This window comes from Chelonoidis abingdonii, chromosome 23, assembly GCF_003597395.2.
Source record: "Chelonoidis abingdonii isolate Lonesome George chromosome 23, CheloAbing_2.0, whole genome shotgun sequence".
Classification (NCBI taxonomy): domain Eukaryota; kingdom Metazoa; phylum Chordata; order Testudines; family Testudinidae; genus Chelonoidis; species Chelonoidis abingdonii.
The window spans coordinates 7,472,448-7,495,022 of NC_133791.1; the positions used below are offsets into that span (position 1 = coordinate 7,472,448).

The 22,575-nt window shown below is 46.2% G+C and overlaps 1 protein-coding gene across 7 annotated transcripts in view; it reads left to right on the plus strand.

Annotated features, from left to right (window-relative positions):
- The first annotated feature begins 548 nt into the window (after positions 1 to 548).
- Positions 549 to 22,575, plus strand: part of DVL1 (dishevelled segment polarity protein 1) — a 178,539-nt gene continuing 156,512 nt past the window's right edge. For 3 of the 7 annotated variants that reach the window (XM_075060408.1, XM_075060409.1, XM_075060411.1), the window contains exon 1: positions 549 to 993. In XM_075060408.1, coding sequence (XP_074916509.1) covers positions 824 to 993 — 170 coding nt within the window. In that variant the 5' untranslated portion in view covers positions 549 to 823. The remainder of the gene's footprint in view (positions 994 to 22,575) is intronic. The other 4 variants (XM_032780010.2, XM_032780009.2, XM_032780008.2 and 1 more) reach the window with 3 other exon arrangements.

Sequence of the window (22,575 nt, forward strand, 5' to 3'; positions counted from 1 at the left end):
CCAGCCTCAAAACGGCACCAGCTGTCACTTTTGTTTCGTTACGAAGATTTTTGTCTTTGTCCATTTCAATCCGCCCAGGAACCAGCCCCCCGGTCTATTTCCAGGCAGCCAGCAGGGGACTAGCGACCTGGCCCATTTCATTCCCGGAGTTCGCGGATCACGTTTCCACGCCGGCTCGGAAGCCAGGACCGGCGCGTCACATGATTACACGGAAAAGCTGCGGAGCCGGGACCCCGCTTTGAAATCCCCTGGGCAGCCGCGCGGTGCGGGGTTGGTAGGGGCCTTTGGAGCAGCCCTGCCAGTAACCCGGGTGGGGGGCTGGCTCCTGTGCCGGCTAAAGGCAGGGGCCAGGCTGCGAACACGGGGTCCCTTTAACTCCGCCGGGGGAGGAGGCAGCACCGAGGAGGCTGGGAAGCGGATTTACTCCCCCCTCCCCACCCAGAGCAACTGGCAAAAGCCGGTGGCTGCAGCAGCGGAAGGAGGTGGCTGCAAACGTCTCCCCGCCAGCTGCCTGCGTGCGGGGCTGGCCTCTTGCCTCTCCGGCGAGCTCCGGGGCATGGCCCGCCTCCGCTGTGCCCCCTCTCCTCGCCCGCCGGGCCGGGGCTGGGGCCCGCTTGCATTTCTCCCGTTGAGCAGCTAGAGAGCGGTGCAGGGAATGAAATCCCCGGTGCAATAGCCAGGAGCCGAGCTCTCCCTTCCTGTTTGCAGCCGCGCCGGCCTGGGGCTGGTGAAACCCAGGGAGTGACTGGCAGCCCCGACCTGGGCTGGATCTCCCCCCCCCCGGCCCCCCCTTGTCCTCGGAAGCGTCCTCCCCCCCTCCCCCATGGCGGAGACCAAAATCATCTACCACATCGACGAGGAGGAGACCCCCTACCTGGTGAAGCTGCCCGTCCCCCCGGAGAAAGTCACTTTGACAGATTTTAAAAATGTCCTCAGCAACCGGCCCGTGCACAGCTACAAATTCTTCTTCAAGTCCATGGACCAGGATTTCGGGTGAGTGCGTGTGGAACGCCCCCCCGCCGGTCTCCCAGCGCTGTTTGTTACGGGCACTCCCGAGAATGGGGGGACCCCAAATATTCCCCCTCCCCTGTCAGCTGCGATGGGCTTTAAACCTCTCCCGGGAGCGGCGCAGCCGAGCGCACCTGTTCCCCGCGCAGGGGGTCGGGGGGGGCTTTTCCTTCGTGGGAGGGGGAAGGGTCCGAGGGGCGTTTGTTTGATATGGGGGGGAATGGAGCAAACTCCCCCAAGGGCTGGGAGATGGGGGCGACGAGAGCAGCCCCCTAGCAGCTGTGGCGGGGGGGGTGCCGCCTTTACACGAGGGGAGGGGGCGCGGGGGCTGCCTCGGGGGGGGCAGGGGCTGCTGCCCTTCAAGGGGTGCCCGGGGAGGGGGCTGGGGCCGCGCTAGAGCCAGCGGGGTTTGTGCCCCCCCCCAGCGGGGCTGGGTAGCGTTGGGGGGGGGGCTGTATCTTGTCACCCCCACGGGCGGGGGGAGTCTGGCACCGCGGCGCCGGCTTCGCGCTAGGCCCGTGCGGCCGCCGCCGCTGCAGGGAGCGGGGGAGGCAGCTACTAACATGGCGGCGGGGTGGCGGGGGGGCTCCGGGGCAGCCTCCTTCCATACAGCCCCAGCACTGGGGGGGGGCGGCATGGGGGCTGATTCCCCCCCCGCGCCAATTACCCAGCGGGGGGGGGCTTGGGGCCAACTTCCCCCTCTTTGCCCCCAGGGCCACTCGCCCAAGAGCTGGGCACAAGGGCCAGGGCCTGGCCCGGGACTGTGCCCAGCAGCGGGACAGGGCATCTCCCAGTGCCAAGGGCTGGGGCGATTCCTGCCGCGATACCCAGGCACAGGAGGGCAAGGAAGGGTCCTTATCCCCCTACCCAAGTCAGACCCACAGGGAGACGGGTTCATGGCCCTTCCCACGTGCGGGTATCTGCCTCTGGGAGACTGGGCCAAAAGCCTTTCTCCTCCTCCAGGCGGCTGGTCCTGGGAAGCCAGGCTGCCTCCTGGACACCCCCCGCCTCCCCTGGGGAAATGGGAGCAATTCCATTCCCCAGTACCCAGCTAATCACCCAGAAAGAGAGGCCAATACTCTGCCCTGGCGCTAGGTAACTGGCTGGTTTCCTGCTGAGCAAGCCCTCTGCTGCTCTCTGCACACTGAGCATCTCCGCTCTCCTGTCACCTTGTCCTGTCTCCTTACACATCTGCTCTAGGTAGTCTTCAGGACACCCCAATAATATAGCATAAAAGACATGACCAAGAATATGCTAACAGACGTATTCAAAAGGCCTTCCGCTTCTGCAAGTGCGAAAGCACCTTTGCACGCACCCATCAGGTAGCTGTTTCCTCTCAGAGGTGATTGTTTTCACCCCAAGAGTAAGCAGAACGTATAAAAGCTGATGAAGACAAGGGGCCAGATTTCCAATGTGATCTGTGTGTGCTGGACACACTTCTGGCCCAGCTTTCCCTCGCATATGAGGTGTTTGTATACTTGAATTTGTTTACATTCGTATATAAATATAAAAAAAGTCCAGTGCCCTTTGACAGTTTGTCATAAATCAGCTTTCAAAGGGTAATAATCCGTCTGTAATACGCAGCTGCACTTTTTGGTCTTGGATGTTTGTATCTGCATCTATCACTGGCAAGACATCTCTGCATTTCTCAATTGCGCTTGGAAGAAGATAGATGAAACATTTGTTGAAAAATAATGTGTGTGATCTAATGCCTATAGCATCACTAACATAATAAGCGTATGAATATAGTGCCTGGTATCTAAAAGACTCTATTGGTAATATTCATACTATCTTAAAATGATATTCTCTTTATGCTTCTTGAAAGCTTGAATCCCAAAGCTTGTTTCTCCAATTGTTTCTCCATCAGCACTGGAACATGTTTCTATGCTGAAGGGTGTTTCTTATGTGTAGATTGTTTGTTTATATTGGTTTGTTACTGAGCTGCTCCTGCACTGATTTATTTATTTCCTAGAATTTGGAAACATTTATTTTGAAAAAAGTACATTGAGAATTAATTTCAAAACAAACACATGGGGTTGTGTGAAATAGTCCAGATGTTAGACCAGCCAGTTGGGCCTTCTGAAGTACTTTTTAATAGCACGATCGAGTACAAATTAAAAATATGTATATCATGTTGGACAAGCATAAAATTTGCCTGTCCCTTAAACTTACATTTTTCTACATGAAGGGTGCTGCAGTATTGTGGGATAGCCTTAAAATGCCAGCTCTTCGGGTGTGTGATCCAACCTCAGTAAAACCGGGCTGAATTCTGAGTTTGTTGGGACTGCAGGTAAAGTCACTCAAGTAGTGCTGCCTTTGCTCTTTGTCCAGGTGAAGGATAGTAGTTAACAAGAAAATCCTGCGCAGGATTCTTGTTTGTTTCAGTTCCCTTACTGCCTGGATTTTTATCTCTATCTGATCCATTTGCCTGCTTGTGAAAATGGAATTGGCATAAGAGTGGGGAGTTGCAGATGTACAGTTAGATTTTGGATCCGTCAAATTAGTGTCCCTTTAATAAACGATATTGTCCAATACAAATATACGATACAATTGATACTTTGTAAAAGTGATGTGTGTGAGAGAGGCTGCAGTTAAGTTGTCTGTGCTGCCAGTGAAGTGTGGAGTCGCTGCTTGGTGATACCAGGGGAACCTTGCCTCGTACAGTGGCAAATATGAGGGTGTTTGGTTGAAGCCGTTGTCTTAGAGAGTGTCCTAATGATCTTGTAATATGGAACTGGAAAGGTTTTGCTTTTCCAAATAGCAAAGCTACAAGTCTGTGAATGGGATTCACAGACATTAACACCACCAGCTTAAATTATAAGGTGATAACATGAAGCAAGATATGCCTAGCAAACTCAGAGCTAAAGGTCATACTTGGTCTCTAACTGCTGCTGCCTTGTGTATGTAGTACGTAGGATAAAATTTAATTCCACTGCCACTCACATGCGGTACCTGGCACTCCACCTTTTGACATGCAGATGTGTGCTGAAAAATTGGCAGTTCCAAGGCTTCTACTATATTCTGCTTCAGGAACCAGCCGCAAAAGAAAAGCCAGACCCAGCGTGTGAGCTAGAGGATCTTAACATTTTCTGATAGGGGAGGGGGAACTCTCCAAAAGATAAAAATATAATCTGCTGCACTCTTCCCTGAAACTAAATAAGAACCTTTGATCTCTGTGAGGGTTACAACACAGAATGTTAACAGTTTGGATTGCTGCATTGATTGGCTAGTAGCAGCAGTCAGCTGGTGAAGTGCTTGATCCTGAAGTATAGAGCATCCACAACTCCTGTTCCCTTCAGTGGGAGTTGTGGATGTCCACTGCATCTGGGGCAGACATTGTGTCTTCCCTAGACTGTCCATTCATGCATCAGCACTAGTTTTGTTGCAAGATGGGTCTCTCTAAAAGCTGAAGTTGTTTAAAGGTAAGTGTCAAAGTTTTTGTGCTTAAACCCCTGTTGAAGTTCCTAAATAATATATAACAAGATATGACCTCAATCCTTGGCTCTTTGAGGGTAGAAGGGTCTGCCAGCATGCATCTGACTGCAAGATTCGGGTCTGTGTGTAAATTTAAAGGGCATTTACTTATCTTTCCTAAGCTTCAGCTCACAATGCATTTCTATGGCCAAGTTCAAAACCACCATAAAATCAGATCTGTGATGGAAGAGCTGATGCAACATTTAACAGGGCTAACAACACCTCAGTCACTTGTCTCTTTTTCCTTCTGTGACCTCTGGATTTAATCAGTTCTGGGGTACTGTGAGCCTGTAGTGATGCCTCTTTCACCTCCCTTCTTGATGTAAAATGTCGTCATCTTATAGCAGGGCTCATTTCTCTGCATCAAGTTCATCATGCAGTTGGTGACTGGGGCAGTCATTGGGGGTATCCCTCATAGGGGGTGGGGGGAAGAGTATGTATATGTATATATAATTCTTTAAGCAAGTAGTTATCTTATTTCAGGATCCAGTTCAAAACTGTCTGCCTTGTAATGTCACGACCTGGATTTGCTCCATCTGAAACTACAGACCTTCTCTGAACCAAATGTAGAAGTGCCATGTCCATTTCTGGTCTGAGGGGTAGCATGGGTGTGTAAACTATATATGTTGGTCGACGGGTTCAATCTAAAGCCCTGATCCTGGAAACACTGATGCACATGCTTAACTATATGCATGTGTGTAGTCCCGCTGACTTCAGTGGGACTGCTCATATGATTGTCAGCTCATGGCAACGTCAGTAAATCCTAGGTGTTGTGGGACTGAAAGGTGTAAGTTACACCAGTGTAGTCTTTTCTCTGACTTTGTTCCTGCCCCCAGTCCATTAGCACCAGCATCCTCTTTATCCCACCCCTCAGGAGATTGGTGCAAGAACCTTCTGTGCAGCTCCTATCATCTCGAACAGCTTTTGTCTGTTACTCCACTTTATCATCTCCTCCTCATCCCCAGCGTTCAAATCATGAAAACAAGTTTGTTTCTCCTTTCTGTGTACTTCTGTTTCTCTCTCCTGCTGTGATTATTCCACTCTAACTGTGGTGAGGAACTTTGTAACGCCTTTCAGGATACAGGCTGTATGAATGGCTGAAGACTAAAGCTATGTTGTGTTGTAGATGCACTGGAGTAGGAAGCTATTGGCGCAGTAAGGGTAGCGTCTGCTCCTGTTTAGGGCTAGTGTCTCTCATAAGCCAGTATGTGATCAATCAGCCTTGTCTACTGCTCCTACTAAGCTTTTATTGCTTCCTTTATAAACACAATTACATATGAAAAGCAGAGGGAATTGGATAACCAATTTGCGTTTTGGCTGTCAGGACAAAGTATTAACAGTAAATATGGATTTGTGTTTTTATAATCTTGTAGCCTGAAGGGTGCATTTTTTTTCAATAGCAAACAGGGAACTAATATCTACAATTTCCACTAACAATCACAAGAATTGTCTGATTTCCTCTGAACATCCCTGAAAATGTTCCCTGAGGAATTTTTTTTCCTGTTCTCTAAGATTTCATGTAAAACTGAAATGTTCCTGTCGTTTGGAGTTCTCTTGCTCTAGACTTCTGTTCTTGGCATTGCTGCTCAATGGCCATGCAGAGCTATAATTTGGCAAGTTGACTGCTTGGCAGGGCAGTTTAAAATCCCAATATGGAATGAAAAATAGTTCTTGTGTTACGAAGGCAAATGTTTTTGTGCAGAAGTAGAGCCTTCTTCCGAAGCCAGCGATCAGGAACTGACTCTGCAATATTGCACATGTTGTTGTAATTATGGCCCAGCCTTTCCTGGATCCTGAAATAATGTAATAAATGTATACATGGAATTGTTTCCAACCCGGAATGACCAGGGTTATTTAGGCAGAGAGAAGTGGTGTTAGAACAGGGGCCTTGTTACACAATCTGTTTCACGTATCTATGCTGAGTGTTTGGCCGGCCTTCAGCATGCTGGTCAGAAAGCACGGCAGAGGAGGTTCTAGGGATCTTTCTGATTGAGTTAGGGCTTAATTTACTAATGCACAAAGTACTTAATGTTATAGCCTCAGCTAGCTATGGTAGTGTAAACCTTAGTGATGCACAGGTATGATACAGAACAACTTAACATCACTTGAAATCTGCTTATATCGGGCTCATAATGCATCTCCCATGCCTGATGACCTCTGCACCCACTGGTAGGGGCATGGATTTGTCTATATTTTGAAGGTACAGTACTTTCCTGCTACCTTCATATCTATAGGTCATGATAATATATGAATGCAAATATTGCCTTATAGCTGCAAGACATCTTAGAGTGCCTATTTTCTAATGTAAAATTGCTGACAACTTCCACTCCCTTTGAAGTCAGTGGTAGGTGAGGGTGTTCAGGACACTGCAGGGTCAGGCTCTTGAGTCTCTGGAAAAAAAAAACTGCTGCTCATGGCCCGTGTCTGCTAGCTGAAGAGCAGTGTCACCTGGTTTGTTTGGTGTTTTACAGTAACTGATTCCCCCGCCCCCCCCCCGCCTCTCACAGTAAGTGATAATAGGTTATTTCTTATCCATTGGAATAGTATTGACTGAGGTTATGCCCATGCGTCCTTGCAGTCCTTTGTCTAATGCAGCTTCACTGATTTCTTTTTGCAATTACTAATTTGAATAAACACACTACGTTAGAGGGTTTTTTTGGGGAATTTTTAATTTAGTCAAATGGAACCACTTTTTTTTTTTAATTTAAACTCTGATGGTTGCACAGATCTTACAGCTCAGAATCCAGCTTAGTCACATGGAGTGTCCATAATATCAGATGAGCACATATATTTCCAACTCGTCTCCTTTGTAAGGAAAAGCTCTGGAGAAAACCTAGTGATTTATTATACTGTAGAACACTGTCCAATAATGTGTGGTTAGAGCTGGAAACTGTGAAAGCAATCAACTCAAAGATAAAGCAGTTAATTACAGGACTGCATGTAACGTTCTCATCCTAAGATAAATGTATGGTGACACATGTTGGGATTTCATTTTATCCAGCCCCTTACTAGCTAGCACAGGATACAGCAAGACGGGATTGTTGCTGGCAAGAGAGAGAGGAAGAACTATTCAATCTACAACGCGTAACCTGGGCCACGTCCCAAGGTTTATATTGATGAATATGCCCCATGCTCCAGGGTGTCTGCCCTGTTGTTCATTTCCTAGGCGTTTAACCAATATATCAGTAGGGTTGGAACAGATGCTTGTCGTCTTGTCCCCTAATGGTGGTACTGAAAGACACACCTTTTCTGTCAAGGACCTGCTGCTCTGGAATCCTCTTGCCCAATGTACAAGAAACCAGAATATATTCTGCCATTCTTCTGGAGGATATTCAGGATCTGCAGAATCAAGAAGTGATGTTATATTTATTGTATGTTCTTGAGGAGGGTGTAAAGAGACGATTGATTTCTGGATCCCCTTTGGTATCTCTGTATTGAAAGATGTTGCTATCAGTTTTGCATAAGACCTTCACTTACATGATCTTTCTGATGCATGAGCCTGTATCAGTGAGGAGTTATGGTTTTCTTTGTACTGCGCCTCTTAGAGGTGCGCCGTCTTGCTGATGGTACACTGTGGGGGAGATGTGTAGAATGAGACAATTCATGGTGGAAGATCTTCCAGTATGAGGGGTTCACTTTGCATACGCTCATGTGGAGACTTTCTATGGGGTGTATCTTTGCTTTCCCTGACTCTAATGTAAGTTATCTAACCTGAGAAATGGATCTATGCAGAGATACTGAACAACTGTGTTAGGTGCTGAAAGTTTTTTGAGCTCATAAATACATCTCTCGTCCATATTTCTTCTAAAATTGAGGGGATAAAAGCGTTTGAAAAGTAGGTCCTCTCCCCACTAGAAAAGTGTCGTCATCATTTAATAATAATAATAAAAACCACCACTTCTACCCCCATGTAGTAGTTAAAAACTTATGCCATTTTCCATTCTAGTCACAGAGAATTGTGCATATACCACATTAACAGGAAACACTAGATCTGGTTAGAAAACTTTTGGAAACAAGAAACTGAACAAAATATAGAAACAAAAGATGTTTTAAAGTTTTTGATGTGTCTTGCTCATAAATACTCCAGGGCAAAAAATGTTAGTTCAATGGCACTTGATGTCTGGGCTGCTAAAGAAACATTAACATGCATCCATATTTTGGTGAAATGTATGACCAGATGTAAGGGACGAGGGTGAAGCAGCACAGCCTGGCCTAGCATTCATGGCTGGACGGCTGCCTACAAGGCCAGTCACGAGGTGATACTCTGAGCCTGGCTCGCTGACTAATTGCTAGGCGAGAGTCAGGGTCGGAGTCAGGCTGGAGTCCGAGACTGGAAATCAGAAAGTGAGGTGAGGCCTGGAGTCGCAGCAAACTCAAAGTCTGGTGGTTGCCTGGACAACTTCCTGGCATACCCTCCAGAGTTAAATAGTGAGCATGGGCCAATGAGAGAACCCCAGCGTGCTGTAACTCTGGACCCGTTGGGTGGTACTTCCTGTGGTGCATATTCTTTACAGTGCTCCCTGGATGTGGCAATGTATGCCCTTTGCTTGGTGGCAGTGTGGGAACGTCAGCTGTCCCAGGCTCTGCAGACCCTTCCCCAAGGAGAGTTAACTGTGAAGTTGTGACCACTTTGAATATGAGTAACTGCATTCTGCTTTCATAAATCATCCAGCAGAAACTCCCTGGTTAGTGTTCTTCTGGCCTCAGCCAGCTCCCTTCACTGGGACTTCATCCCATGAATTTCAGTGAAATTAGAGCAGTCTGGGGATCCATTGGACTGAAAGTTCATACAGTATTGCGCTTTGCTTCAATCTGTGAAAGTAATGTCAGGTCATTGCTACACAACACTGAGGAAATGCGAAGTCTGTCAATGTTTTTCCTACTAATCTTTCTCTTTGTAATTGAAATGGGAGTGTAGGTTTTAGCTAGAGGGTGGACCCATTGGAGTAAAGAGGGCCTAAATTCTAATCCTGTTTTTGACTGACTCAATCTATGGCACTGATGAAGTCATCAAAACCCCGATTCAGCAAATCACTTAAGCGCATGCTTAATTTTTCACATGTGGGCTTTGATTTTTCAGAGGGGTCAAAGGAAATTAGTTGGCTCATTGAATTCCTATTGAAAGTCAATGGGAGGTGGATGCCTTTACTCCTTGAGGCCATTTTGAGAATCCTAGCTATGGTTATCTCCCACTGACTTTGTGAGACTTCAGCATTTGCTTCACGTGCTTTGCTGGGCCAGGATGGAGTTAGACTGGGTGGGTAAATGTGTTGAAATGCCATGCTGAATTGGAGCTGTAAGGCCAAGTTTCCAGGGTAGCTGGGTGCCTGCTGCTCCTCCTGCCTTCCAGAGGGTAGATGGTGCTCAGTACTTCTCAGATCAAGCCCTTAACATCTCTTCCTCAGTTTCCCCAAGAATGATATTTATTTGCCTACACAGTTTGAAGATTAAGTAGCTATGACCTTACTGTGAACAAATCAATGATGAAACATTGATCTACAGCAGCTGGGAATCTGGCCCATTAGTTTGTAGACCTCATCAGAACAAAATGAATGGGTGAATTTTTAATCCCTCCAGACAACCTTGTTTAGCTGAGCTAAGATTATTGGAATTGGAGTGCAACATTGAATTCCATTAGTACTGAAAAAAAGAGGAGTTTAATATCATTCACGCAATTCAATAGCCGTCATGATTGGGAAACTTATTCTCCAGCAATGGAAAAATCTGTCCAGATTGCAAATAGGTTACTTGGTATATTCCTTACTCAAATCTAAGAGTTTGTATTCTAACATAACAGGTTCGGATCACTTCTTAACCTTGGGGACTTTATGCATTTTCATAAACTAAATGAATAAGAGAACAGTAGATAGCTCTCAACTGCAGGTTTAGGCCTTGACCTTCCAGCTTTTTGACAAGTACAGACAGTTGACCTAGTGCAGAGCCCTACTTCAATTAAATGCCACATGGGCACAGCAGTCCACTCGGGCACAAGGGGTTTCAGGCTTGTGGACCTTAAATGGTAATACCGTCATGCAACAAAGGTGCATACAAAGAGTTACAAAGGGATCTCACAAAACTGGGTGCCTGGGCAACAAAAATGGTAGATGAAATTCAATGTTGATAAATGCAAAGTAATGCACATTGGAAAACATAATCCCAACTATATGTATAAAATAATGGGGTCTAAATTAGCTATTGCTACTCAAGAAAAAGATCTTGGAATCATTGTGGATTGTTCTCTGAAAACATCTACTCAACATGCAGCAGTAGTCTGAAAAGCTAACAGACTGTTAGGAACCATTAGGAAAGGGATAGAAACTAAGGGTATGTCTACACTGCCCGCCGGATCGGTGGGCAGCGATCGATCCAGCAGGGGTCGATTGATTGCGTATAGTCTATAGGTAGCAGGTTTAAAACAAACACAAGGAAGTACTTTGCACAATCAACCTATGGGGAGCCTACTTCCAGGGGAATGTTGTGAAGGGCAAAAGTAAACTTGGTTGAAAAAAGAATTAGATAAGTTCATGGAGGGTAGGTCCATCAATAGCTATTAGCCAAGACAGTCAGGGACACAGCCCCAGTCTCTAAGTCTGACTGCCAGAAACTGGCACTGGATGACAGAAGATGGATCATTTGATAATTGCCCTCTTCTGTTCACTCCCTCTGAAACATCTGGCATTGGCCACTGTTGGAAGGCAAGATGCTGGGCTAGATGGACCATTGGTCTGACCCAGTATGGATTCTTATGTTCTTGTACAAATTAGGTGGCCTCTCTCTCTAACAAATACATTCCAGTGCAAATATCTCTTTCAAGTGGTACGTACGTTTGAACAGATGGTGCCTATCTCTGCTTGCTCAGACTATTATGTAACAGGTTCTTTTGGCCTACAGACATCAAAGTTGTCTTAAGGTCATGCTCAGCTGTTCCACATGATGTAAACAAACAAACATGGCTGCTCAAGGAGATGAATGCATGACATGTTATAGGACTTTGACAAGGTTTTATAGCCCTTCTGTTGTTGCTCACTTAACTAGCATTGTAGGGAGGGCCCAGAGTCTGAAGAACATAGGTAGCAGCAACTTTGCTTACTCAGGGCTTGAGCCAAAGCCCAGTGCAATCAATTAGTCTTTCCATTGATTTCAGTGGGCTTTGAGTCAGCAGTTCCTTAGCTATCTAGTTCATGTTTTGAATTTTCAGTTTGTTGTGAGTACCAAGGGGAACAGATATTTTTTAAAGTCAAATCTGCCAATATTTCAATGAGCGGCATCCACAAAAATGTAGGTAAAACAGGTGGCTGAGTAGCATAACGAGAAGAGAGAAGTTTGTCAGAGGCAGGGAAATCTTCCAAAGCCTCCTTTCGATTTGGCGCTGGGATTTTAACTAGTTACTGCATTCAGTGGTAGCTAATAAGACTTCTGTGATGGTGTTTTGACAGCAGTGTTTCTCAACCTTTTTGGGCCACTCTTTAGGTCTGCCAGATGGGGGGCCTTGACTGGTTCCATGGCGCAGCCACCTGCTCCTATTCTCCTGAGTGTGCTCCAGCCTGAAATGGAGCTTGGTCTGTGCCAGGCCCTCATGTAAGAAGTTGGCAGCTGTCCCAATCCATGGTCAGTTGGAGAGCAATCAAAACTGAGGGCCACGTGCTGTTGTCAGTCAAACCAGTGTTACTGTGGAGTAACGGAATCACTTAGAACATAATTTGGGCCTGACTATCTGGGTCAGGCAGCAATTGGGTCCAGCGAGTTTTCAGCCTTAAGGCAGGGAGGGGAAGCTAGGTTAAAAGTCACACACGCCTGAAGTACTGATGCCTGGAACTTACCTGGGACTTGAGCTCCAGCGCCAATGCTTGTTCTACCACTGACTTCCTATGTGACCTTGGTCAACTCACTTAGGTCCCAGTTCAGCAAGGCATTTAAACACACGTCTGTGTAAGAAGTTAGACATGTAACTATGTGCTTTGCTGAATTGCTAGGTGTGTGCTGTGCGTAGAGCCTTGTTTGCTGTTTTATAAAATGAGGGCAGTTGAACTTCCCTTTTCCAGCTTTGTCTGTCTCATCTGTTTAGGTCGAGGTCAGCAACCTTTCAGATGTGCTGTGCTGAGTCTTCATTTATTCACTCTGATTTAAGGTTTCGCATGCCAGTAATACGTTTTAACATTTTTAGAAGGTCTCTTTCTATTAGTTCTATATTATAGAACTAAACTATTGGTGTATGTAAAGTAAATAAGGTTTTTAAAAATGTTAAAGAAGCTTCATTTAAAACTAAATTAAAATGCAGAGCCCTCTGGACCGGTGGCCAGGACCAGGGCAGTGTGAGTGCAGCTGAAAATCAGCTTGCGTGCTGCAGGTTGCCTATCCCTGGTTTAGATGTTGAGCTTCTTGGAGCAAGGACTGTCTGATTTTTTTGCACAGAGCCTGCATAAGTGGGGCCTTTTAATTGTGGCTGGAGGTGGTAGGCGATATTGTCCTGCAAATGCTAAATCATAAAGGTGTATATGTACCAAAGCCTGTGCACTTGTAACCATACTAGGATACATGTATTTTGCCAGATTCATTCTGATGCTTTTCTACAGTGCAAGTCACGTCTTATTTTAAAGGTCCAGCTGTCGTATAATCGAATAATTAAACCAGCCATTGTTCTAGTGGCAATAACATGGATCCCAAGGACAGCCCTGCTCTGAGGGTGGAGTGTTATATTTTATTAAAAACTAGTGCTATGAAAACATGCCAAGGGATATGGTAGGTTTGGCCTGCTTCCTGTGGCTAGTGATCTGCTGTGAGACAAGCTAGAAAAACAGCTTAGTTACTATTCCTAGAACTAAACCTTCCCCCACAATGTGTGTATAATCAACTATCCTGTAGGCAGGTAGCCTTCCTTCCTTTGATTTTAACTACACATGTAGATCGTGCAGCTGTTAAAATTATTAAGTGGCTCTCTGAGTGAGGTTCAGAACACATCTGTGGGCTTACTTCTCCTGTAATGAATGAATTTTATTTGTGACGTGAGTGGGATTAAATAGGGTTTATTAAAAAATCATTTGTTGAACAATTATCATCCTTCTAGTCTGCCAGAAAAAGAGCAAAGCAGGCTCACCAGGAGGGGATCCATGTCTGCATTTTCAAAATCAACCTTAAATAGCATGGGAACAGATTAAAGATAGGATTAAGGAATTCATTTACATGCAGTTGTAAAACCTGTGAAAATTGCTGTTATACTGGAGATTAATACAGCAGGTTGATTTGACTTGGATTCTGCTTGCCTTTGTGCACGTGCCTGGGGTTTTTGAAAATAGTCTTGTTCCCACTTGTCTTTGGGATTCTACTTGAAATGCAGCTGGTAAGTGACTGCATGCACCTTTATCAGTTATCATTCTGATTGCTTTGCAGAGTCTCAGATGTTGGCGATGTTAGAGAACCAAGAGATTGCACAGTTTTTTTGTGGGGGCGCACAGGCAGGCAGGGTTGACATTCCTGGCTAAAACTAATTTGTGGGGGAATCCTCTCAAAGGCATGAAACTATCTACAGTGTCAGTCTTTTTTGCAACTGCTATGCTCCAGCAAAAGCATATGGAAGCTGATGAGGTGGTATAGCTGTAGTGTGTGTGTGTATATATGGAATTTACTTCTTAGCTCATTCTACATGGTGGTAGCTGCCAGGATGCTCTCCTTGTTCTTCCAGCCTGCATCTTCCTTTGAATCTTGCTGCCTGTGTCAATTCAGCTGCCTTGATAACTGAAATTGCCTCTCCCACATTTTCTCCAGGCGTTGGAATTTTTGAGTGTCTATCTCATTATAGCTGGCTGCACCTTGTGACTACCAGTTCCAAAGGGCAGGGGAATAACGAGCAATACTGAATGTACAGATGCCTTTCTGCCTGCAATGCCCCCATGGTGTCTTAGGAAATCTGCTGTTGCACATGACCTGATCGCTTGTATGCAAAGAAATGAGTTTCTATAGGAAACTCTATGAAGAGCAGAATATGGTGCTGGTTCCCATGAGAAATGTTAACCCCAGCAAGCTTTAGAGTTGAAGGCCTGCTTGTGCTCGTGCCAAAGGGATCACTCGTGGCTTGTAGAAACACTCTTGCGTATAAATGCTCATCTCTGAGCCCAGCCTGTTTTACTAAGTTTTCTTCAAAACAGCATCTTGAAAGGGTCACCACATATTGATGATCTTTAGAGGAACTTGAGATACAACACTGTGAAATATTCTCCATGGGTATGATGCATCTAGTCAAGTGGGTTTTGGAAATGGTCAGTATCAGCATGATACACCAGTAAATCATGGAACATAAAAACTTGCTGGACGGAAAGTCCACATGTTGAGAAAAGTAACCCCACTGTTCTTGTTCTGTAACTATTTCTTAGACATTAATTGACTGTACATGATCTCTCTCAGAATGATGCAGTGTTGGGCCCAACTGGCTGTCTTGCTTTGAATTGTTTAACAGGAGCAGTTACAGCATACCTGTGGCTCAGCAAGTGACCCCTTTCTGGCTACAAGGAAGCTTAATGGATGATTGAATTGCCCATGTAGCTAGCTCTAAAAGAAGCTTTAGAAGTGAGGGCTGTGCAGAGTTTTCTTTCTCAACTCCGCTAGAGTCATCGAGAGACTTGTGGTGAGAGTTCCTTGTATTCCTCCACATAATCTTCAAGTTCTTCCCCAATCTCTTTGCCTGCAAGCTCCGTTCCCTTTCCTTCTGTCTCCAAGGGACTCCTGCTTTAAGTAATTACCACTCTAAAATCGTCACCAACTCTGATAATTTCTTTTCTAAAACAGCTTCCCATTCATAACCATGATGGGGAAATGACAGTACTTCTGCCAGGAGAAAAAAAGGCATCCATCTGTGCTTCTCCAAGGCATGTGTCAGCTTCATAGATTTCATAGACCTCAAGTTAACTTATCCTATACCCTGGTCTCCTTCTCACTGTTGTCTTGAATGCCTTGTAATGATTCATAAGGATTCCTGATTAACAATTTAGAATTCCTCCCCAAGGGCCCAGATTGTTAATTTGCATACATTAACTAGTAAGTCTGTCTGTCTTTATTGCTACCTGGTTCAGCTTTACCATGGGTAGAATAAATGTGTACGGCAATTGCAGCTGTGGCCCGAGACAAGTGATGCTCTGACTCTGATTCTATAATACTGGCCTTCTCCCACCATTTGTCTGGTCTTTTTAGGTCTTTTTAGCTAGGACAGTTCAGTGTGTGTTGTGTGTAGCAGACTGTGACCTCTAGGTACTGCTGCAGGACCAATAAAAATCTATGGCACTCAAGCCTTCATGCCACAAGAAAACATACGTGTAATAAATCCCTGCCAGATAGGAAGAGCTGATATTTCATTTGCTTTTGTTATAGTAGGTGAAGCAGATACTGCTGTATGGCTTGTATGAATTAACTGTGTGTGTGTGTCTTATTAGCTTTGAGGTGCTATGATAGGAAGACCTAGATGGACAGACCAGTTCCTTTTAATCAGTGGAAAACCAAGCAAGGTGTGTTGTGGGTGCTCGGCTATTTGCACAGCCAGAGGTCCAGATAAGTTCTATTATTGGATATATCTGGGGTACCTAGTCATGAAAAGACTCTATCTCCTGCCTCTTCACCAGAGCAGGCTCGTTCAGTGTACCTTGTAAACTTGGGGGTTGGAAGAAATCTTTTCCTGATTGAGGCCTAAATTTAATTTCAACACCATTATTTGACTTGCTTACCAGCTGTCTAACCTGGATGCATAATGCTGGGATGGAGATGGTCTCTCCTTCAGGTAACTTGTTGAAACACCCAGTGAGATTTGTTGAAGACATGATTACACAACTAGGGTGACCAGCTGGCAAGTGTGAAAAATCGGGGTGGGGGTGGGTAATAAGTGCCTATGTAAGAAAAAGCTCCAAAAATCAGGACTGTCCCTATAAAATTGGGACATCTGCTCACCCTATACACAACTGTTCTGCAGCCAGTGCTACCGTAGCCTTTGAAAAGCTCAAAAGTGTCTCTTGACTGCTCCTGTTTTTTTCAGAAGGAATGTGTGATTTTTCTGGAGGCAGGATGTAGGAGCAGGGGGTGATTGGTGGTCTAGGTGGGGTGTGGACCTGTTACATGACTGTTAGTTAGATCCTCATCTTAACCTTCTCAGCAGAGTGAGACCGAGTTGAGCTGTAACTTTCCTTTCAGGCTTAAGTGCTCCATCTGCACCTGAGCATTTCCTCGGGAATTTACAAAAAGCTCTTGAACAGGTGCTTCCTCGCTCTCCCTTTAGACAAATGGAATCTTGTCCCATTTTATCCAAGAGTTCCAAGGCAATTCATTTTTTTGTGTGTGTGTTTTATCTTGGCATTGATTTTGACCAAGGCCTTCTATTAAAGGTGTCAGACTAAGTGTAGGCAGTGCTGCGTTTAGATTGCTCCAAGTCCTGCTTTATCACTTTAGCTGATGAGGCAGGTAATATGGAAAGAAAGCTAATGGCAACGGAATCAAAATAGCCACTTAGGAGCATGTTGACAATAATAAAATACGTGGGAGCTAGCAAAATAAATCTGCTTTCCCAATAAGAAAAGGACTCCATATTGAGTCTACAAGCCCGTCATAGACTAGAACGGAGTTATCCCAGAAGCTGTCTAGCCAGCCATATCTTACCAGGGCAACTGCACAACAGACAGGCTAGGAATCAGTCTTGTGGGCTCAAATGCCAGAGTTGTCCCTGCAAGACCCCAGCTTAGGGAGCTCCTTTCCCAGAAGAGGGGATGGAGAGCCAGGGACAGTGGCTGTGTCTAAAGGCAGGATGCACCTCTTCCCACTGTAGCTGCGTCTTCCTGTCCCGAACTAGTATTTAAGGCCTGAGCCAAAGCCCATTGAAGCAAATGTATCTTCCCATGGATTTGAATGGTCAGGAGCATAATGGAGAACCTTGGGAGTGGAGGAAAACACAAGAAGAAAACAGAATTCCTTTGGGAGGAGCAACATGGAAAGAGTTTGGTAATCGGGGAAAGGGGAGAATAAGGGGCCTATGGATCTGCTCATTGCTGCCTTCAGGATTTTCCAGTACTTGAGTGTCCCATGTGGGCAGGCCCCCTAGAGATACCAAAGATGGAAGCGTCCTAGGGGCTGGAACAATGTGAATAGTGGGAGGTGCTGAGAGCCACTGAACCAAACTGTAAACCCCATGTGTGACGAAAACCGCTTCCAGCCAAGGACTGCGACAGCCCCCCAACCCCAGTACCAGTGGAAGTGTGTCTGAGCCTCTGTTAGCATTTGAAACATTCTCTCAATTCATGGTGGCTCCCCCGGCATATGGGAAGGGAAAATTCCGAGCTCCTGACACGCCCGTGGCTGAACTCTGGCGATCATCCCTGAGAACAAGAGAAGGGGTCAGGCCCAGCCTGGGGACGCCTTTCCAACACAGGAGCTGCACCCTGCTGTCTCCAGAGTGGTCGTTCTCAGCATTACAGCGGCTTGGTTCCTCACCCCAGAGGTGGTAGCTCTGTCTTGAGGTCCATTACCACGTCCTGTTCCAGCTCTGCAGGCTTGGCAGGGGCTGGTATGAGTTCACAGGGAAAAACAAGCAGTTAGTCTTTTTTAAAAACACGAGGCACTGACTGTGCACCTCTCCAGGGGTGCTCTGCATTGCTTCTAGGACAGAGGGAGGTTCCAAGCTCTCATCTGCATGCAGATGATTGTGGGCCAGGTTGCCTCGCCCTACACCTGGGGAAAAACTTGCATCATGTCCTGGAAACCGTCCTCTCCACCCCACGCACAAGTTGAAACATAAGGAATTTCCACCTTCTTACCTTTTAGAAGCAGCTTGGTCTCCTCTCCATTCCAGAATGGCTGGGGTGGGTGTCCCTCCTTTACCCCCAATCTAAAATCCAGGCACTTCACTTGACTTCCATGAATACAGCCCTGAGCTTGGGTACAGCGTCTCAGGCCATCCCTTTCTCTGATGACAGCCCAGCTCTTTTGGGGGGAAAGAATCCAAATACTGCCCACACGCTGTCCCTATTGGCCAATAGTCTGAAACACCCCAGCTCGCCCTACATCCCTTAAGGGGCTCTGATGATGTGGAGGCCAGCCGGGATCAGATAACAAGGCCTGCATTATCAGGGGTCAGTGCCACAGTCTCTGTGGGATTCAGGGGTGGGACAATACCATGGGGAACTTTTCTCCCCTGGGGCAGCCTCCTTCCGTTCCTCTTGTCCCCTTCTGACCTGGGGTATGCTAACCTCCCAGCACCCCTTCAGAGAGGCTGTCAGGGCCTGCTGCTATTCCCCCTCTACCCTACTCTTCTGTCCTCTTCCCAGCTGCATCCTTCCCACGACTCTCTCACCAAATGGCAATACAATTCTTCAGTTTAAAAAGTCCACCCCTGACTGTGGTACCAGAGCCTGCTAAACAATGGGTATGCATTGTGCAGGCTCCTGAGGTCAGTCTTCAATGGCTGGTTTGAAAGGGGTGGGGAGGCAGGGCCCTGGGTTACTTTATTTTTAGTCATTTCTAACTTTTTGCCCAATGTGATTTTTTGAAATTTGTCATGGTTCTGACCCAGCTTTGCCCACAGTTCACGTCCGCCCAGGTGGGACTGCTGCCCACTGCTCGCTGGCCACAGAGTGTCAAAAGAAGCCCATCTCTCTTTTTCCATCCTTCCCCTCTCTTGGATGGTCTCCCTTTCCAGGCTTAATAAACTCCTCCTCCTCAGAACACCTTCTATCCTCTGGAGTTTTGGATGAAGGCTCTTGGGAGATGTACTTTATATAATCCTCCCTCCTTTAAATATGGAAAACTGCTCAAACCCTGGACTTTGGTGAAGCATATTAGAAGCGGTAAGAGAAATGCACCTGTCTTATCTAATACCAAGGGGTGTATGGCCATTTTTTTTTTTTAAATGGCAGCATAACATATGGATATTGGGGGAGAGACTGATGTTATGGGAGACATTCACCTTATTTATTTCCACTAGCAATTAACGTTCAGTGTGTGGGAGCTTGGGCCTGACTCTTGGGTGTGGGCCTTTGCCGCATGGAGGTTATGCATTGTTGTGCTATGCAGGGACATAGGAAGGGGAAAATTGACACAGGTGCTCTTACCTGTTGTTACTAAGCAGCATGATTAGCGGGCTCCCTAATGGGAGGTTGCCACAGCGATTGTGGAGGTGCCCTGATCTGCACCGGTCAGGTTGGTGCTTCCTTTTTAAGGTATCCCAGGCACTACGGGAGGAGTTTCAGTTTCAGAGAGTCTACTGGACAAAGCAGCCCCTCATTCGTTACTTGCATTTAGGCCATAACTGGGCTACCTTAACAAGCATACGGTCTGTGATGGGGCAGTGCTGCTTCCAGAGACGCTTGAGTAAATGGAAATTCTGTTCCAAATCTCTGTGGCGGAGTTAGGTACCCTACAAAGAACTTATCACTGGTACCGAAGCACCAGTTCATAACATATAGGAATCCATTACTAACCAGAGCCTTTTGGCCTCAATTCAGCAAAGCATCTAAGCATGTGTTTGACTTGAAGCATGTGAGTAGGTCCATCTCCATCAGCCAAGTGCTTATGCAGAAGCCTCTGATTCGCTGGCAGGTACAAGATTCCCTTCGCCCTTATGGGCCTGAGCCAAAACACTTTTAAATAAATGGCAAAGCTGCTGCTGATTTCAGTGGGCTTTGGCTCAGATTCTGCTGGTGGGCTTGGATGAGGGAAGCAGATTACAGGTGATTGTGAGTGCACCAGAAAGCTGGCTGAGCTGTTACAGGCTTTTGCGCCTTCTGAGTTTGCATCCGTACCTCTTCCGCTGTGAAAAGAACTTAAATGATGGACTAAGGATTCTGAGGACACCCATGCTCTTGGGAGGAAATGTAACGAGAAGTTCCTGGCAAATCCACTTGATTTCTACTAGCTGGATTGCAAAATCAAGGAAGACTGACCTCTCCAGGGCCTAGGATGTACAAAGCGATTCTGGAACTGCAACTTTCCTGCCCTGCAGACGTCAGAGGGCTTGTGGCATTCAAAGCACGTCACCTGTGCATGTGCTTCAGATCGAGGAGCTGACGAATGGGAGAGATCTGCCCTGACTCTGGAGAGAACCCTACCAGAGAGATGGGAGAGGAGGTGTCTCGGCACAGCAACACAACTCTCCAGTTTCACCTCTGGCTCTTTGCTCACTGTCATCAGTGGCAGAGCGGAGATAAGTGCCGAGTGCCCCACTTGTGCAGGGGGGAGGGGGAAGAAACGTTGCTGTTTATGCTGGCTAGATTCTTTCCAGCTGATGACTGACTGCGCCAGTCTAATTAACAGCACCAAAAGTTTGCATCGGGTGCCACTAATGTCATGTCATGTGGGGTTTAATGAGCATTAGCTCAATGGCGTAGCACATACGAGTGTGCGGGGGGAGGGGGGATGCATTGCTGGCGACTTTCTTGCTATCTCGAGGGGGTCCCTGTTTTCAGAGGAGACTAAAGCGTACATGGAGGTAATGCAGCCAGTTTCTGCTCCAAAGTGTAATCGAATGAGGCAAACTGATGAACAAATACAGAGGATTTTACGGTATTCAAGGAAAGGGTGGCCTAAATATTTGCACCAAGTTCACTCTGGTGCAAAGAATCCCTGGCTGAAATGAGGGGGACATTGCAAGATACCATCAGCTATATTTAAGGTTATATCAATGACCTGATAAAAAATAAAATCCTCCTGGAAACCTGTGGTAGGACTTGTTAAGCGCAGTAAATGTGCTAAAGAACAGCTGTCAGCATGATGGCCAGGGAAGAGTGGCGATACAAACTAATGCGTATAACATGCGTTTTAACTCTTATTTCTAAACCTTCACGGTGCGGTCTAATTCTGCTGCGTTGCTGGCACACTGGTTTCTATATTATTATCTTTGTGACTATATTGTTTACCAGTGTGTTTACAGTGATTTGTTTACATGCATGTTTTATATCAAAATTGTTTTGTTGGCAATAGCAGATTGTGTGTGTTGACACTTTTGGAAAGTGTTTATCCGTACACACACTTGTGCAAGAATGTTAAACAAGAGGCAGCATGGGGTGGGAAGTAGGGCTTGGATTGGACAATAAAATAAGACTAGTCAGTGGCGCTCTTGGTTCACAGTCGATGTCCCTTTCCAGTTCTGTTGCAGCAGCCTGATGCTCTTGTGCTGTGTGTTTCCAACGCTGCAGGCCGTCTTGATGATAATTAAACGTTTTCATTAAGACTTCAATATTAAAAACATATGGTGCGTGTGAGGCTGTCTTTGTAGCACTGAACATAGATTCTTGAGACTAAACTACTTTCCCAAGTCCCTTGAAAACCAAATCGCCATGGTAATGCGGTCAGACCAAGCCAGAGGATAGGTTAATTACAATTTATCCTGGAAGGACCAGGCATCGGTCTCTCTTCCCATGATCCTTCTGGGGAGTAATGAAGTTGAGGAACACAGTTCTTAAGTGGCTGTTGACTCTTGGCTGGAGTATACATGTACCTGAGGCATTTCAGCCGTTTGGTTGCTCAGCTCATTTCATGGGATAGGATCCTGCAGCTCATTGCATGGCGTCTCCTAGTCAAGATTTTGCTGCTAGTAACTGCAGAACTTTGGTGTCTCCTCCTTTGTACACAAGCCTGTGCTCTCCTTTGGGTATCGGAACTTACCGAGGGCTGGACAGGACATTATAATCCACCCAACCCTTTCATTCTAGGGCCCATCGATTTAGAGCTGGCCAAAACTTGCAATTTGGGGTTTATAGGCTAACTTGTGAAACTTTGGTTTCTTTCAGACTGGGACCGAAACCAGACTCCGTGTGTGTGCGAGCACCAGAAATTCTGTAAAACACTTGTAAAAGCAGCAAAGAATCCTGTGGCACCTTGTAGACTAACAGACATATCGGAGCATGAGCTTTCGTGGGTGAATACCCACTTCGTCAGGTGCATCCGATGAAGAGGGTATTCACCCACAAAAGCTCATGCTCCTAAACGTCTGTTAGTCTATAAGGTGCCACAGGATTCTTTGCTGCTTTTACAGATCCAGACTAACACGGCTACCCCTCTGATACTGTAAAACGTTTGTTTCAGAAATGGACAGGTGGTGGTTCTGAAAGGAAGTCTGCTCTTTGGGTGGCA